This window comes from Diabrotica virgifera, chromosome 8, assembly GCF_917563875.1.
Source record: "Diabrotica virgifera virgifera chromosome 8, PGI_DIABVI_V3a".
Lineage (NCBI taxonomy): Eukaryota > Metazoa > Arthropoda > Insecta > Coleoptera > Chrysomelidae > Diabrotica > Diabrotica virgifera.
This window is the reverse complement of record NC_065450.1, coordinates 216415052-216431990: the sequence shown is the minus strand read 5'-3', so window position 1 is coordinate 216431990 and position 16939 is coordinate 216415052. Positions and strand designations below refer to the sequence as shown.

Here is a 16939-nt window from a genome sequence, read left to right as displayed (position 1 = left end):
GGCATATCTTATGTTGTTGATCAGTCATCCGTTATCTTTAATGCCGTCTTGTATGTGTTCCAGTCCGCTTTAACAACCTTCTTCAGAAGAAGTGTTGGAGAAAAGCGACAGAACTCAGTCGAGCACAGTCCTCTTGTTATGGGGAGCTAGTAGCTCAGTGTATTTGGTGTGTTTTGCTTTCATACGCTTTTCACAATCTATGAAACATATCTTTTGTCTGTTATGTTATCACATCTCACATCCTCTCATGTTGCCCAGATTTCCCTACTATTGTAAAAAGCAGAACATAATAGTTATAAATAAAACACTTTTTGCAAAAATTACACATTTATTAACAATATATAATACAGAACAGCCATAAAAACATCACACATCAACTTAAACTACAATTATTATAAAACTATCACCCAGATTTAATTATTTCGTAGGTCGAGAGGAAGATGTTTTCACAGTTACAATATAGCTTCAATTTGTGTGAAAATAACTACTGATAGAACAATGTAGAAATAATACACTTTGATAGGATTTGTCTCCACAGTTTTCCGTAAAATGCAAAATTTGTCAGTTTTCTCTTCTTTTAAGATTACTATTTAATATGTACTCAAAAGAAATCGATGGATTCGAAGAAATATAAGCTGATATTTGTGTATACAGGGTGAGTGGGAAGGAACGCGCCAAACTTTAAGGCTGTGTAATATACGTAAAAATAATCAAAAATAACTCATATGTTGTTAATCGATTTTCATTTGTTACCGAGATATGGGGTGTTAAAATTTTTCTTACAAACTGACGATTTATCTATTGCTCTAAAACCGGTTGAGGTGTGCAAATGAAATTTGGTAGGTTTTAAGACATAGTTATTGCGCATATTTTGAGACACAATTAAGAATTTTATATTCACCATTGGCGCGTGTGCGGATAAGGGTCTGAAATTTTTTAAAGAAAAAAAATAGTACGCCACTGAAATATTTCAAATTAAAAATTATTTTTGAATTCCCTGTTTAATTTCTGACAAACCATATATCTTCATGTTTGTTCATACGACACTTCGTTTCCATTCAAAAAATAAAATATCTTAACGCTTACAAAGTATTCAAAATAAGTTTCTACACATTCATATAGAAACTTCGTCGAAAACTTTGTAAGCGTAAGTATTCAAAATAACTTTCTACACATTCATATAGAAACTTCGTCGAAAACTTTGTAAGCGTTAAGATGTTTTATTTTTTTCCTGAAAACTAAGCGTCGCATGAAAAAAAAGGGAAGATTGTTTTTTTGTCACAATTTGAACGAGGAATTAAAGAAAGATGTTTAATTTGAAATATTTCAGTGGTGTACCATTTTTATCTTTAAAAAATTTCAGACTATTACCCGTACGCGCGCTAATGGTGAATATAAAATTCTTAATTGTGTGTCAAAACATGCGCAATAAATATGTCTTAAAACCCACCAAATTTCATTTGCACATCTCAACCGGTTTTAGAGTAATAAATAAATCATCAGTTTGTAATAAAAATTTTAATACCCCGTATCTTGGAAACAAATGAAAATCGAATAACAACATATTATGAGTTATTTTTTATTATTTTTACGTATATTATACAGTCTTAAAGATTAGCGCGTCCCTCTCCACTCATCCTGTATATGAATATCTCAGATATGCAGATGCAACAGTGTTATTAGTTGAAACAATATAAAAAGCCAGTTATATGATGAAACTTAATTGTAAAAGTATGCATCTTATCGCCAGTAAAAAAATGACATCAATATAACTGTACTATGAGGATGCAATTTTAATTGAACACAAAAAGAATGAATCTTCTATGATGTAAAAAGTAAGAGATAAAATACAGGTTAGAGAAAAACAGAAAAACAATCAATAGAAAAACAAACATAAAACAAGTGAACAAAACAAAGTAAATAAAACTTTCCAATATAGGTTTTATTATGTTTATATGGAGTCACAACTTATTTTCTTTTTCATTTTGAGAACGATTTCCGTAGTGGAAATCGAAACGTCAAACATTAGTTAATTAAGAAAAATGTAATTTTCATTTACACCACCAAATGTGGCTCAATCCCATATAAACATAATACTAAATTAAACATGCCACATGAAAACACCCTAACAACACAAAACATTCCAGGAATGTACTATCAAAGTTCTATTAATGTTTGAATGTTCTGGACATTCAAGGAACATTCGGTGAACATCTGATTAAATTATTGGTGGAATGTTACCACAAGACATTCTATGAACATACTACCAATGTCCTATATTTTAAGAGAGGCCATTTATTATTCAATTTGCGTTCATTTTCAAATTTGCCGCGCGTGTATGTACTAGGCAATCCAAACCACGTGATTTCTGGTTGGCATACAAAAAGTTACAGAGGTTATGTTTGTAATATCTATTTTTCATTGTTTATCGTCGTATTTTGTCTATTTTGGATTCATTTGGATTTCGTTTGCTGTATTTGGTGAGCTTTATAAACTTTACCACAATACAAAGTGATTATTTAAGGAAATTACAGGAAACTCCAGATGTTGGAGAAACGTAGGGGAAACAATTTTTATTTACTGTTAATTTTTCCCTGCTATTTATCAATATTGGTGAATTTTGCAAGCAATAACATTATTTATTTCATTGTTTTAGATACTTATTGAATCTGAAAATAATTGGGGATTTAGATCCATATACAATTCAGTCAGAATTGGATTTTACAGTAAAGTGCATTCCACCAAATTACTATTATAGATATTTATACATATCTGGTGGAGTCTCACAGTTACTACTCTAAGCAGCAGATGAAAGCATACAAAAGCCTTCAGGCACATAAATATTTTACAGCTGGATTTGTTTTTAAAGTTGGAGTAAAGTTGGAAGTCAGGAGCAACAACTTCATAAGTACCTACAAGAATATTGAGGAAATCCAGCTCCTCGATATGACAAGATTTTGTGCAATAAAAATGTTTATATTTATCAAGGATGTATTATTCGGTATGGCCACATATACTGCTGGTATATCGTCGGTGATGTGACAATATGTACCTCCTATCTGCTTTTTCATGAATTTTGTAGGAGACGAAAAACCATTTTTGGGGTCATCTCCTGTTTTTACATGTAAATTTTGACATGTTTTGTAGTAAATAGATAGTTGAATTTACTACAGAACATGTCAAAAAATATCATATGAAAATAGTAGGTGACTGTAAAAAAGTTTTTAGTCTCTCTTACAAAACTCATAAAAACAAATCGGAGGTATTATGTCACATCAGCGACTATATCCAGGGAATGTATAAAAATTATACTGTGAATGTCCAAAGAACATTCGTAGATATTCATGGAATCTTCCAACAAGACATTCAAGGAATGTTTCAAATACTGACAGAGGACTTTCCTGGGACATTCTTGTGCTTTTGAGGACATTCCAAGAATGTTTTCAATATCCTGTGTGTACATTCTAGGAACATACATGGAATGTTTGGTGCTATTAGGGCAGTTTCAGAACCTTGCCAAAAAAACTAAATATTTAATGTGTATAAGGTATAACACCAATAACAACAAAATAAGATTAAAAAATAAAATATAGGAAGAAAAACAAATTAGATGGTCACTAATAAAAATCCTCAATGTAAACGACAATATTTTTGTTATATTCTTATTCTATAATATAATTTACAAATGGCACCTGTCTGTCTCCAAAAACATCAAATCACGAAAATTATACAACCGTTTCAATCAAACTTTATATGTTATAAGTTAATATCAAGTAAAAACTTGTTAAGGGGGTAGGCGCAAAATCTTGGTCCAATGCTATTAAATGCATTCATTTTTTTTGAATCCTGAGAAAACTAATAAGTATTTTTGAAATATTTAAACAAATAAGGAAATACTACAGTATCACCGAGGGTCAAAAGTACCTAAAAACTTTTATAATGTTTATTTTAATAAGTTACAGGGGCAAAAAAGGAGAAAAATTGGTGTGATTTTTAATTTCAAATATTTCATTCAAAAGAAACTTGTTGTTTATTCTAAGAGACTTTCGGTCCTCGGTAATAATGTAATCTTTCATGCTGCGTTTAAATTTTTCATACATATTTATGAATTTTCTAAGGATTCGAAAAAAAATTAATGCATTTAAAATTCACTGGACCAAGATTTTGCTCCTATCCCATTAATTGATATATAAATGCTACAAAACTATTTACACTTTATTTATGTTATACTAAAATATAATCGAATTAATTTATTGATATTTACATGGCGCTATCTATTGGCAAGACTAGAAAGTTACCTTTCTTACCATTTTATAATAAATTCATTTCACACTAAAATCATTTATATTAAAAAAATCTCATTAATTATTATACTAATAAAAAAATTATAACAATTTATTTATAGTATAATGAAACCATCCAATTAACAAAATCTCAACTGTCATCAACACGCCAACTTCACGCGCAACTCTAATACATCCAAAATGCATAGGCACCAAGTTCCATACGCCCTATCATATAAACAGCAACTCGCATACATAATTTTAAGAAAAATAAATATAGAATATATTTTAGAAATTGAATTAATGATGCCATGCTAGTATATTTATTGTACGTGACGATATTATAATTTTATCGTCTAGAATACGCCAATGCATTAACCAAAGCGTGTTTTTATACCGTCTCTAACAGTATAAAAGGCGAAAAGGAAAGTCATTTGATTATTCTCGGTGTGCTGAACGGAGAATAATCAACAAGGTATAATAGGTGAGTTAAGTATATCCCGATCATTTTCCGAACCCCGTCATCTTGGCATATTGAGCGATTTCGACGATTCACAAACCCCATCCCATACGAGATCTGATCGTAGATCCTTACATGTCTTTCCCCCTGGCTAGTTGAGCGAGATGTCCTCTCCTTATATGTCCATTTCACATTATTAAATAAATGCAATTCCTAATCCACGCGATCGTCGTTTAGTATCATTCATTCATGTGTCAAATATCGTCACATCGGCCTGAGGTTTACGAAAGACCATTAGGTAGATTGTAATTAACAAGTAAATCAACAAGTAATTAACGCTAAGATAAGGTAATTATCTTTTGTATGTTTTGGCTTTAAAAATAAATATCTTAAAGACGAATCCCGTCTTTGACTGAATTTGTTACCCGATTTCATCACATTGGCGCCCGAGCAGTTACTTTAAAAGGATTATATTTAATTTTTAATAAAATTAAAAAACCAATTTTAATAAAACTAAAGAAAGATTCAAATAAGCAATATAATAGTCAGTTCACTTTACCAAAAATAGTCATCCCTATTGTTAATTTTTATATGAAAATCTCTGAACTAACACATTGTTAAAATTCAAAATGGTACCTGAATTCAAAATATGTTCTCTAAAAAAGCCGCCTTGAAAAAAATCCTAAATTTTCTCTAAATCTAAAGCATTAATGAATCTTATCAGGCTCTCGACCTGCTATACAATACTTTCATTCGTTATAAAAAACGCAGTTCCTGATTTCAAGAATAAACATATTCACGTTGTTTTTTTGTTGTGTGACGGAATTTAATGTAAAGTAAAATACTCGTCAGGTGATGTTGTAGCTACTTCGTATGCAATAGGGAAATTGCCTAAAATTTTAAATTCGAAAAAAATGCTATAAATCACAACAGAACGTAATTTAAAACATATATCAAAGAAAAAAAGTTTTTTTGTTTTTCGTTTGACCCCTAAAGACGATTAAAATCGAGTGAAAATTCAAATTATAGCAGGAAGCCCAAAACGCGCCCTCATTGGTCGTGACGTCATATCGTTATAGTATTTGAAGTCCTTTCCATTAATTCATTACATTTGGCATTCGTTCTGACACTTAGTTTTATAGATATTTTGATAGTTCTTTCCTTTCCTTCAAAAACTGTATCAAACTCCAATCTCAACAAACTAGTATATATTATTACAATGAAATGTCATTATAAAATATAATGATGTGACGTCACAAATGTACGCGCGCTTTTTGGGTCGTTTGAAATGGTTTAAATACACATAAGATTTTAAATTTGTACTTTTAAGTTATTATGAGTGTGAAATTGGGGAAATCTTATTTTTAAACAAAATTGAACATTATTATGTAAAAAAAATGTGCAAGTTCCCTATTGTGCTATAGTTGTTATTTTGATTAAGTTAAAGACATAAACTGCACTTGATTTTGACTTATTTCGAATGATTTATCTGATGACATATCGGTAACCTTAAACGGTACCACCTATAAACAATTTCTTACACGATTTACATCTACTGCATTTATTATTGGATATGTTACCGGCCAAACCCTATTTCAGGACAAACTAGACTACCTCAAAAAAAGTTGATGGCAAATGTCGAATTCTGATCTGAAAACAATTTAGTCACAAATTTTTAGAGACATTAATACCCCAAAAAGGTAGATAAATTATCTCTCGCTAAGAGTTGCAGCTACGAGAGATTTATTTGGATCGGAAAAGCTTTTGTCAAATGCAGCTGGAACAAAAACTGCTGTACAAACAGATGCAAGCGCAAAAAGGCAATTATACTCCGTAATATTCTAAGTGTAACCAAAACACTCAATGGAAAAATAAATAATAATTTTTATAATTGTTTAGATAACAGATTATCTGTTTATTTTGGCTTTGTAGGTATACTATAGTATTTATACTAGACGGTAGTATTAGTGGATCCTGCAGTATCCGTATTAATATCAGGATAAACTAGTTTGGTCTAGTTTATCCTGAAATTGGATTTGGCCGGTAACAGATATAAGATAACTGAAATTAAAGACAGTAATGTTTTCTAAAATATACAACAGTCGTAATGAAAATTTTTTCAAAAACATAGAAGTTAAAACAAAATGAGATTAACAATAACAACAAAAGTAAATGTCTTTTATGTTTCATGGCTTTCAACTTGGGTTTGTCGAAATTTATGAAATTTAGATCATTAGAAATAATGAGATGAGGTTTTGACACTCATTATTGTGAATTTGTTGTGTTATCTACTGTATTTAATTGAAACTAACCATAATTTTAATTAGAAAGACACTTATTTTGACGTTTTCACTTCCACTTCGGAAATCGTTCTCAAACTATAGTATTTACAAAGTATTTTGGAAAGTGGACACTGAAAGGTCAAAATAAAAAAAGATATTTTCAATGTAAATTTCCATTAAATGTAGATGATTTGAGATTATCCCAGTTTTGCGGTATATAGTTTATCAAAAATACATTTCTGTGTTTATATACCACACTAAAAGTTCGTTTTTACGAAAATTAATGGTATTTTTCTTCAAATACCTTTATAATCTGACCTTACATAGGTGGTCTGATAAGTACTTAGCCTCGCCGTTCGACGGCGCTACTATCGCAAGAGAAACCTACAATTCGCAAAATTAAATTCCGACAGAGGGCGCTCAAAATTTCAAAGATGGACGATAACTCCAGGAAAACAATTCATTTTGTCATTTGATCTCACAGTTCTAAAACGTTAAATTAAAATCATTTACACGAGTGTTTTGCCAAAGTAACCACTAAGTTTTGCCACTAAGACCTCTTATAGGTTAAAGACGACTCAAAATTATGTTTCATCTGTATGCATTCATTAAAATTTGATGCTAACTACTGATTTGTTTTTACCTTTTTTCATAAAAATATCTGTCCCCCGATAATCACACAGCGTTTTAAAAATTATTAATCTATCTTAGAATTTCTAATTTTGTTTTTAATTTAGTTAATAGGTACACTATAATTTATTTTACACCAACAGATAACAATTTTTAATTAAATAAAAACTGGAAACTAAGTAGGTGAATTTATTTTATAATAATTGTGTTCTGGAAATTATGAGGTGGTAGGAATATTTTGCATAACAATGTACATTCTATGTACAGAATATATACTACATTTTATTTATTTATTTAATTTTGCAGTCGCTTAAACATTAAAAAATACTACGTTTAATACAAACGTTAAATTAACAAAATGTGTGATTTGGCATTGGTTAGTTTACGTCATTAAGTAGAGTACAATAGGAATGAATACTGAGGAACACTGCAATAGTTTTTTTAAGTCGAAATCATTGTTAATTACAACATAAACTGGCCGCAAAAATGTACACAAATTAATGACAAAGTCAATGTTTTCCTAGAGTTGATGCTTTTCAAATTCGCCACCAGACGTCGCCCACTTTGCGGTTCCTCGCCAATCATGTATTTTAGGAAAATGAACAAAGAGCAATATGACTTGGTGATTCACACAGGATCGAGTGTATCTAACTAAAAGAAGGGCCAATCCAAGCCAAGTTGTCCAAAGGTGGTTGCTTGACTATTTTTAATATTTTTTATTTTTCTACCTTTCAAACTTCAGTCTATAGAGAGTACAAAATTGCCATTTGTGTTAAAGCGTGTCGATCATTTTCACGGAAAACATGGCTTCGCTCTTTAGCCAATATTTTTACTGAGGTTTGTCCTAGAACAATAAATCAAAAACCAAACTTTAGAAAAGTATGCTCCAAAAAAATTGCCTGTAGCATTATTTAATTTCAAATTACCCTTAAGGCCTTAAATGAACCTCAAAGTTTGAAAAGGTAAACTGATAAAATTTAATTTTCAGCATTTTTTTAACAGCATAAGGCAAGCCGACAATGGTTTGTAATTTTTTTCTGGAAAAGGTACATACGTACATACTTTAAATAAAAAAAGTTTGAGCTTTGAGACTTGGTAAATTTTTTCAAAAAATATCTCAAAAATATAATTTTTTGAAAAATCTCAAAGTTTGGCCCCTTATATAAATGATGGGCACGGATGAAAAAAATTGAAATTTGGCTGAATGTTAGCCCCTAGCGAGTAGAATAAGAAGTACAAATTTGGAGTTGCAGACTTACGTCATATAGGAGTTACAGGCCTGAAAAAATGGTCAAAAATTAAAATGGTAAAAATTTGAGCGCTTGCATGCAGGGTAATTAAAATTTAAATACACTGAGCCAAAGAAAAAAGTCGACCTCAATATTTGGCAATAGTTACCTATTAGATTTTAAGGAAATGCTGAAATAGGTCCATTTTTATTTTTATTATATTGTAACTTTTTGGGATATATTTCATACTACATGACGTCATCCATCAGAGCGTGATGATGTAATCGATGATTTTTTAAAATGGGAATAGGGGTCTTGTGGCAACTAAAAATTCATTGTACTGCTATCAGAAAATAGAAAAAATGTTGATTTCACACATAAACATTTCTTTTCGCTTAAATTAAATCACAAACAGCTTCCCACCTACCTCTTGACAGTTTGAACATTTAATTTAAGCGAAAAGCAATGTTCATTTGCCAAATAATTTTTTGTCTATTTTATGACAGCAATAAAATGTATTTTGAGTTAAATAAATTACCTACATTCTTCTTTTTGTGTCAATTAATTTAATTGAAAAATTATTTTTTGGCCACCCTGTATAAATAATTATATTATTGTTTATACTACTGAACAGAGAATTGAACACTCTTTCAAATAAGATAACATACGACCTCTATTCCCATTAAAAAAATCATCGATTACGTCATCATGCCCAGATGGATGACGTCACTGACGATGACACGTCATGGAGACGTATGAAATATATATAAAAAAATTGTAATTTAAAATAAAAATCGTCCTGTTTCGGCATTCCCTTAAAATACAATAACTGCCAAATATCAAGGTGAACTCTTTTCTTTGGCCCACCCTGTATGAATTTGTATTCATTGTGAAATCTGGTGAAAATAGATTAATTTTTATTTCATTAGACAGTTTATTTGAATTTTAATTACCCTGCCTGAAAACGCTCAAATTTTGACAATTTTGATTTTTGACCATTTTTTCAAGGCCTGTAACTCCTATATGAGGTAAGTCTGCAACTCCAAATTTTTACTCCTTATTCTACTTGCTAGGAACTAACATTCAGCCAAATTTCAAATTTTTTCATCCGTGCCCATCAGAGATATAAGGGGTCAAACTTTAAGATTTTTCAAAAAATTACATTTTTGAGATTTTTTTTAAATTCACTCAAGTCTCAAAGCTCAAACTTTTTTTACTTAAACTATATAGGTGATGTCTTTTGCAGAAAAAAATTACAAACCATTATCGGCTTGCCTTATGCTATTAAAAAAATGCTGAAAATGGAATTTTATCAGTTTACTTTTTCAAATTTTGAGGCTCATTTAAGGCCTTAAGGGTAGTTTGAAATTAAATATTGCTTTAGCCGTTTTTTTAGAGCATACTTTTCTAAAAAGTTTGGTTTTTGATTTATTGTTCTAGGACAAACCTCAGTGAAAATATTGGCTAAAGAGAGAAGCAATGTTTTCCGTGAAAATGATCGATACGCTTTAACAAAAATGGCCGTCATCGGCAAACTAAATTTTTTAAAAATAAAATAAATGGAATTCTGTAGTCTCTATAGACTGAAGTTTAAAAGGTAGAAAAATAAAGAATATTAAAAATAGTCAAGCAACCAACTTAATTTATATTGGACCAATTGGCATGGATTGACCCAGAAGACTATGTCGAAAAAAAAAACAACACTTTTTCAAAATTTTTGTTTTTCTTTTGCAGACTAAGTACTTATCGGATCGCCCTAGTATACAGTCTGGTCTAAATCACCGCTTAAAAACAATTCTTATTCTTACAATCATCGACTGCGTTTTCGCCTACGACACAGTACGGATAAACTTTGACATCGAACAGTTAAGGATGTTTGAAATTCGAAAGGAATTTATTCCTAGGAGTATATTTGAATCGTTTCAGTTCTTGTCTGAAGTATTCGACAGTCTTTTGAAGGCCGACGTTCAAATCGACTTTTGGTTCCCAGTTGAGGATGTTTTTCGCGCGCGAAATGTCCGGGCGTCTTCGTTGAGGATCATCCTCCACTTCGCTCACGTGGGTGATTTTGCTGTTGCCGCCTACGAGGTTCTTTATTATTGTAGCAAATTCTGAAAATAATTTAAAAAAACAATATAGTCGAGGAAATGAAGCTGGAAAAATGGCAAAACCTCGCAATTTTTTCGCCCAGCATCGATTTCACCCATCATTTCACCCTCTAGTTCATTTTCTATATTGAGCCGTTATACGCTTTTGGTTTTTTAAGGGTGAAAACCACCACTACTTGAAAAAAATTATAATATAACATTTTAAACTTTAATATTGTCACGATTTGCTTCTTATTAGTTACATAATGATTGTTTTATGCTTTAAGATATAATATCATAATATTTCAACCCTCAAAACCACCCTTGTTGGAGCTATTCGCGGTGTGCAAGTACTTGGAAGGGGAAACGAGAAACGACCCTGCGCGAGTCGCGGAGAAATATTGCAACTATCTTAAATAATTCATATTGTCAATTGAAATTGTCAAATTGACGTATATTTCATACCTTCTGTCAATGAAGCAGAAAAATTATATATTGCTCCACAATATTTTTTTTTATTTTATTCTGGCCTTGGTTCAGAACCTTTAGCCACGTAACTACATATAAAATTATTATTCTTCGTTCATAAGTATAAAATTGTCCAGTATACACTTAAATATAAAAAATAAAAAAAAAATAAAGCTTACAAATAACAATGCCTACGTAAGCTTTATTTTTTTTATTTTTTATATTTAAGTGTATACTGGACAATTTTATACTTATGAACAATTTTATACTTATGCAAGCAAAATAAAATTAATTAAATTTACCTTTATATAATAATTGCACATCATATCAATATTGTGGAGCATACTGGACAAGTATAAAATTGTCCAGTATGCTCCACAATATTGATATGATATGCAATTATTATATAAAGGTAAATTTAATTAATTTTATTTTGCTTGCAGTACTGCATTTTAATAACTAATTTTATTTACTACATACAATTGTTGACGTTTTCATAACATAACCTGAATCTTATTTTTTCTTCTTATTATTTTTTTGGACTATGGCCTTGACAATTATCCAGTAACCAGGACTAATATAATTGGCCAATATAATTAAAAGTGCGAATTTTAGTATAGAGCGTAGAAATAGGGGTCGCTTTGCCGAACTTGCACGGTCCCAATATATAAAAAGTTTACTTATCCTAAAAGAATAATTTCGGCTTGCATCAATTTACATAAAAATTTAGGGTTAGGATCATCTTACCCCGTTCTTCATATTCTATATCATGCTCAAGGGCGTCGATTATTTTTAGGGGTGTAAACTATCCCTTATTGTCAAAAAATATATAAAAACATTGTAAACTTTAATATGGGTAAAATTTGGTTTTAACTGGTTAAATAATGACTGTTTTGTGCTTTAGGATATAATATCATAATATGTCAACCCTTAAAAACCACCCTTAATAACACTGCAATTTTTATAAGTAGATAATTTAATAGATCTATACAGAAAAAAAGTAGAATTAAAGAATTACAAAAACATTTATTTACACAAAAATACGAATTTACAAATATGTAAAAATACACTTACAAATAGTTTTTTAGTCATAATCCAGTATACGAACCGGTTCTGTGGTATTATATAAATTAAAAAGGCTCTATAAGAGGACTATTCGAATTTTTCGAAAAAAAAATTAGTTTTAAACATGCTCCTTTCATTTTTGGCGATAAAAAGTTTTTTCAATAATGGTTTTGTAGGATTTTTGAAGAGTTATAAGACTATGTAAATTAAATTCAGCAAGATCCCTTAATTTTTAATTGAGGTGGGTTTAAAGGGCTCGAATAAGGGACTATTTGCTCGTAAATAGATGTTGTAAACAGCTATATCTCGCTAACTATACACTGTAATGAAATTCTATGCATAAGGAAATTTTAGTTATTAAAAAAGCTACAATTTAGTAGTCTATCATTTTTTTCGTACCTCCAGTATTTTCGGAGATATTTTGAAGAAAATTATAAAAAATGCGAAATTGCAAAAAACCATTTTTTCTTTAAACTCCAATTTTTCTAAAATTAGGCCTTATAAATAGGTCAAACTTCTTGGGTGTATTGACAATACAAATATAAAAGGAATTACAGAAAGGCAAAGACCAATTTTTAATTATGAGGGTAGTTAGGGGGTTCTTTTCACTGTTTTTCGTAGAGAAAAACAGGTACCGACTTTTTTTGATCATAAGTTGCTCAATTTTTATGCTAGAAACTTTTAATTATTTTTTTGACAGATCTTATTGTATGCTTGAAAAAACATCATGTAAGTTTTCCTGGAAAAATGCAAAGTTTTTCCGTTATTTGGCTTTGATTATTTTAAATTATGGATTTGACGAAAAAAACTAACCTTTACCATGCCGTATCTCGGTTTGTATTGGTCGTAAAAATATTATAGAAAAACAGTTCGGTTTCTGTTACTAAAAGATACAATTTTGGTATTTACAGTTTTTTTGACTAAATGCATATTTTTCGAGTTATTCTCAAAAAACCCTCTAAAAAAGTTGATTTTTCCGTCGAAAAACTGTTACTTTTAACCACGAATAACTCGAAAGATATTAGTTTTACGAAGAAAATGTAAATAACATTTTTTTCTTAGAATCGCTCTTTACGTCGATTTACATGGTTGAAATGTAATAAAAGATTACCACCCCCGAGATGGGATGGACACCACCCCCAAGGTTTTAGCGTACAGCGGCATGATATAGAAAATGATCCTTTGACTATTCCCTACCTTCTGTGAAAATTTCAAGTAAATCCATGCTGGACGAAAAAATTGCGAGCCAAAATGCTTCATTTCCTCGCCTAATAATGATGTTCATATAGTTCATGTATAAGGTACCGGGTGTCCCAATAAGAATGGCTCTCGGCCATATCTCAGGAACCGTTTATAGTACAGCTTTGAGAAAAAAATATTTATAACAAAAGTTACCTCAGAAGAAGCCTGGATATTATTTTCATAATTATAGGTCCACCGCTAGAGGGGGTAATTGAATATCAAAAATTAAAAAAATCAAAATTTTACAAAATGTACCTAATGAAAGGGCACTGGAAATCCAATCATCGTATTCTTCATAAAATTCTGAGCATATTTGATTTCACAAATTTAACTTTTGCAAATAAGAGGTGGGGGTGAGTGGGAACCTTCTTATGAAAAAGTGGCTTTAAGCCCGGTTCTGCTAAATCGAATTTTGCACACTTGCTCTTGTTGATTGTCTTTTTCGTCAATGTAAGAGTCTTATTTTCGAAATGGCCTAATAAGTAATATGCCAGCTAGTAGGCGTTATTTAATTATTTTCGGAAATCTAGTTTTCTTTGGAGAATATTGAACACAGGTATGCATTTTTAATCCTGTATTACAAAATTAGGCCAAATTAGCAACATAATACCAAAAACTGCATATCGATACCTTTTTCCTATCTCGAGATATCGTAAGAAACGTGTAAATTTTAAACAACTGTTAACGTCACCGGTAAACGAAGTTAAGGAAAAGTAGTGTGCTATGGAAAAAACAAAGAAACATTTTCCAGATGTAAACGTATATAATTATTTAAAACAGCAACAAGACAAACAACACTATAAAATATAACAAAGAAATAAAAGCAACTTCTTACTTAGTGACGACCTAAATGTTAAAATGTGTTGCCTATCATTTTCGATGCAAGCATTTACTCTTTCAAGAGTAGATTGAACAGCAGTCTCAATTTCTGCTTTCGCAATGCTTTGAATGGCGTTTCGTATTCTCTAGATTCTAGATCATGTTTTCTCGAGTAGTGGGCCTAATAATAGTCTAAAACAGTTAAATCTGTTGCTATTCTACTCTTGAATGAGTAAATGCTTGCATCCAAAGTGATGGGCAACAATTTGAACATTTAGACAGTCACTAAGACTAAGTAAGTAGTTGCTTCTATTTCTTTATTATATTTTATAGTGTTGTTTGTCTTATTGTTGTTTTAGTCAATACGTTTACATCTGGAAAATGTTTATTCCATAGCACACTACTTTTCCTTTAACCTCGTTTACCGGTGACAGTAACAGTTATGTTTAAAATTTACACACTTCTTAAGATATCTCGAGATAGAAGAAAGGTATCGACATGCGGTTTTCGGTATTATGTTGCTAATTTGGTCTAATTTTATAATACAGGATTAAAAATGCATACTTGTATTTAATATTCTCCAAAGAAAACTAGATTTCCTAAAATAATTAAATAACGCCTACTAGTTGGCATATTACTTATTAGGCTACTTCGAAAATAAGACGCTTACGTTGACGAAAAAGAGCTGTTTTTAACAAGACCAAATATGCAAAATTCTATTTAGCAGAACCGGACTTACAGCCACTTTTTCATAAGAAGGTTCCCACTCACCCCCACTTCTTATTTGTAAAGGTAGACTTAAACTTGTGAAATCAAATATGCGCAGAATTTTATGAAGAATCCGATGATTGGATTTCCAGTGCCCTTTCATTAGGTAAATTTTGTAAAATTTTGATTTTTTAATTTTTGATATTCAATTACGCCCTCTAGCGGTGGACCTACAATTATGAAAATAATTTACAGGCTTTTCCCGAGGCAACTTTTGTTATAAATATTTTTTTCTCAAAGCTGTACTATAAACGGTTCCTGAGATATGGCCGAGAGCCATTCTTATTGGGACACCTGGTACATTCCATGTCAAATCACTCAGGCAAAAACATTTGGATCTCTGATTTTTCTGAAACTTGGTGTATAGCTTCTGCGGGACGTGAAAATAAGATATTTAAGGACAAAATGTCTTCTTCTTTTATTTCCTCAAAATTTCATTTGATGTGATTTTACAGTGATTTGGTGTTTATTTAAACACATTTGCATTTTCTATCGTAAAGTATCAATGGAAAAAATAATATTTTAATAGAAGGGACTCAAAAATGTCATTATATGGCATTATAACAAGTTATTTTGATTCAAAACAAGGTTTTGATCAAATTGTATAATGTAGCAAACATTAAAATACCGTTTTTTACATTTTCCTCCATTCCCAAAATACATCACAATCGATTTGGCTTAAAATTTGCCCACAGATAGCCAAAACATAGGCCTTTAAGTGATTAGAAGGATTTGGATTATATTACAATACCAAAAAAGTTACATGCAATAATATCAGACTCAAAAGTATAGTAGTCCAGTCGGGATAGCATTTGACCTTGCATAACGAGTTGACCAAAATTTTATTTTTCTAATCTTTAGGGGAGGTCAATAGTAGCCTACATTTAAAATCGCGAATGAATTCCTCCGTTACGTTAGCCGCCATCTTGATTTTAAACGAGATCTGTTTTTGCCCAAAATCTCCGCCATTTTTAATTTTTCGACAAAAATGGTAGGAACTGAAATTGTTGCAAATAAATCGTATTTACAATTATTACAATTTCTTTTCAACAATTTTTGTCGTGTGGTCGATATTTTCCGAGTTAATTGTACTTACAGTAGACCCCTATATTTTTGACTATGATATTACATGTACCTTTTTTGGTATTGTAATATAATTCAAATCCTTCTAACCACTTAAAGTCCTATGTTTTGGCTATCTGTGGGCAAATTTTAAGCAAAATCGATTATGATGTTGTTTGGGAATGGAGGAAAATGTAAAAAACGGTTTTTAACGTTTTCTACACTATAAAATTTGATCAAAAACTTGTTTTGAATCAAAATAACTTGTTATAATGCCATATAACGACATTTTTGAGTCCTTTCTATTAAAATGTTTTCCATTGATATTTTACGATAGAAAATGCAAATTTGTTTAAATAAATACCAAATCACTGTAAATTCGCTTAAAATAACATTTTGAGAAAAAAGAAGAAGAAGAAGAAGACAACTCGACCTGAAATGTTTTACCAATATTCCAATTTATATTTACCAATATACCAATGTTCAGGCAAATCGGAGATCCAAAAGTTTTTTTGATCCAAAATTGAGTGATTTGAAGTGGGAT

At 30.6% G+C, this 16939-nt stretch overlaps 1 protein-coding gene across 1 annotated transcript in view; it reads right to left on the bottom strand.

The window, feature by feature from the left end:
- Positions 1-308: 308 nt before the first annotated feature.
- LOC114327569 (UDP-glucuronic acid decarboxylase 1) overlaps positions 309-16939 on the bottom strand; it is a 48574-nt gene continuing 31943 nt past the window's right edge. Inside the window, exon 7 of the mRNA XM_028276244.2 lies at positions 309-10995. Within this exon, the coding sequence (XP_028132045.1) occupies positions 10751-10995 (245 nt within the window). The 3' untranslated portion in view covers positions 309-10750. The remainder of the gene's footprint in view (positions 10996-16939) is intronic.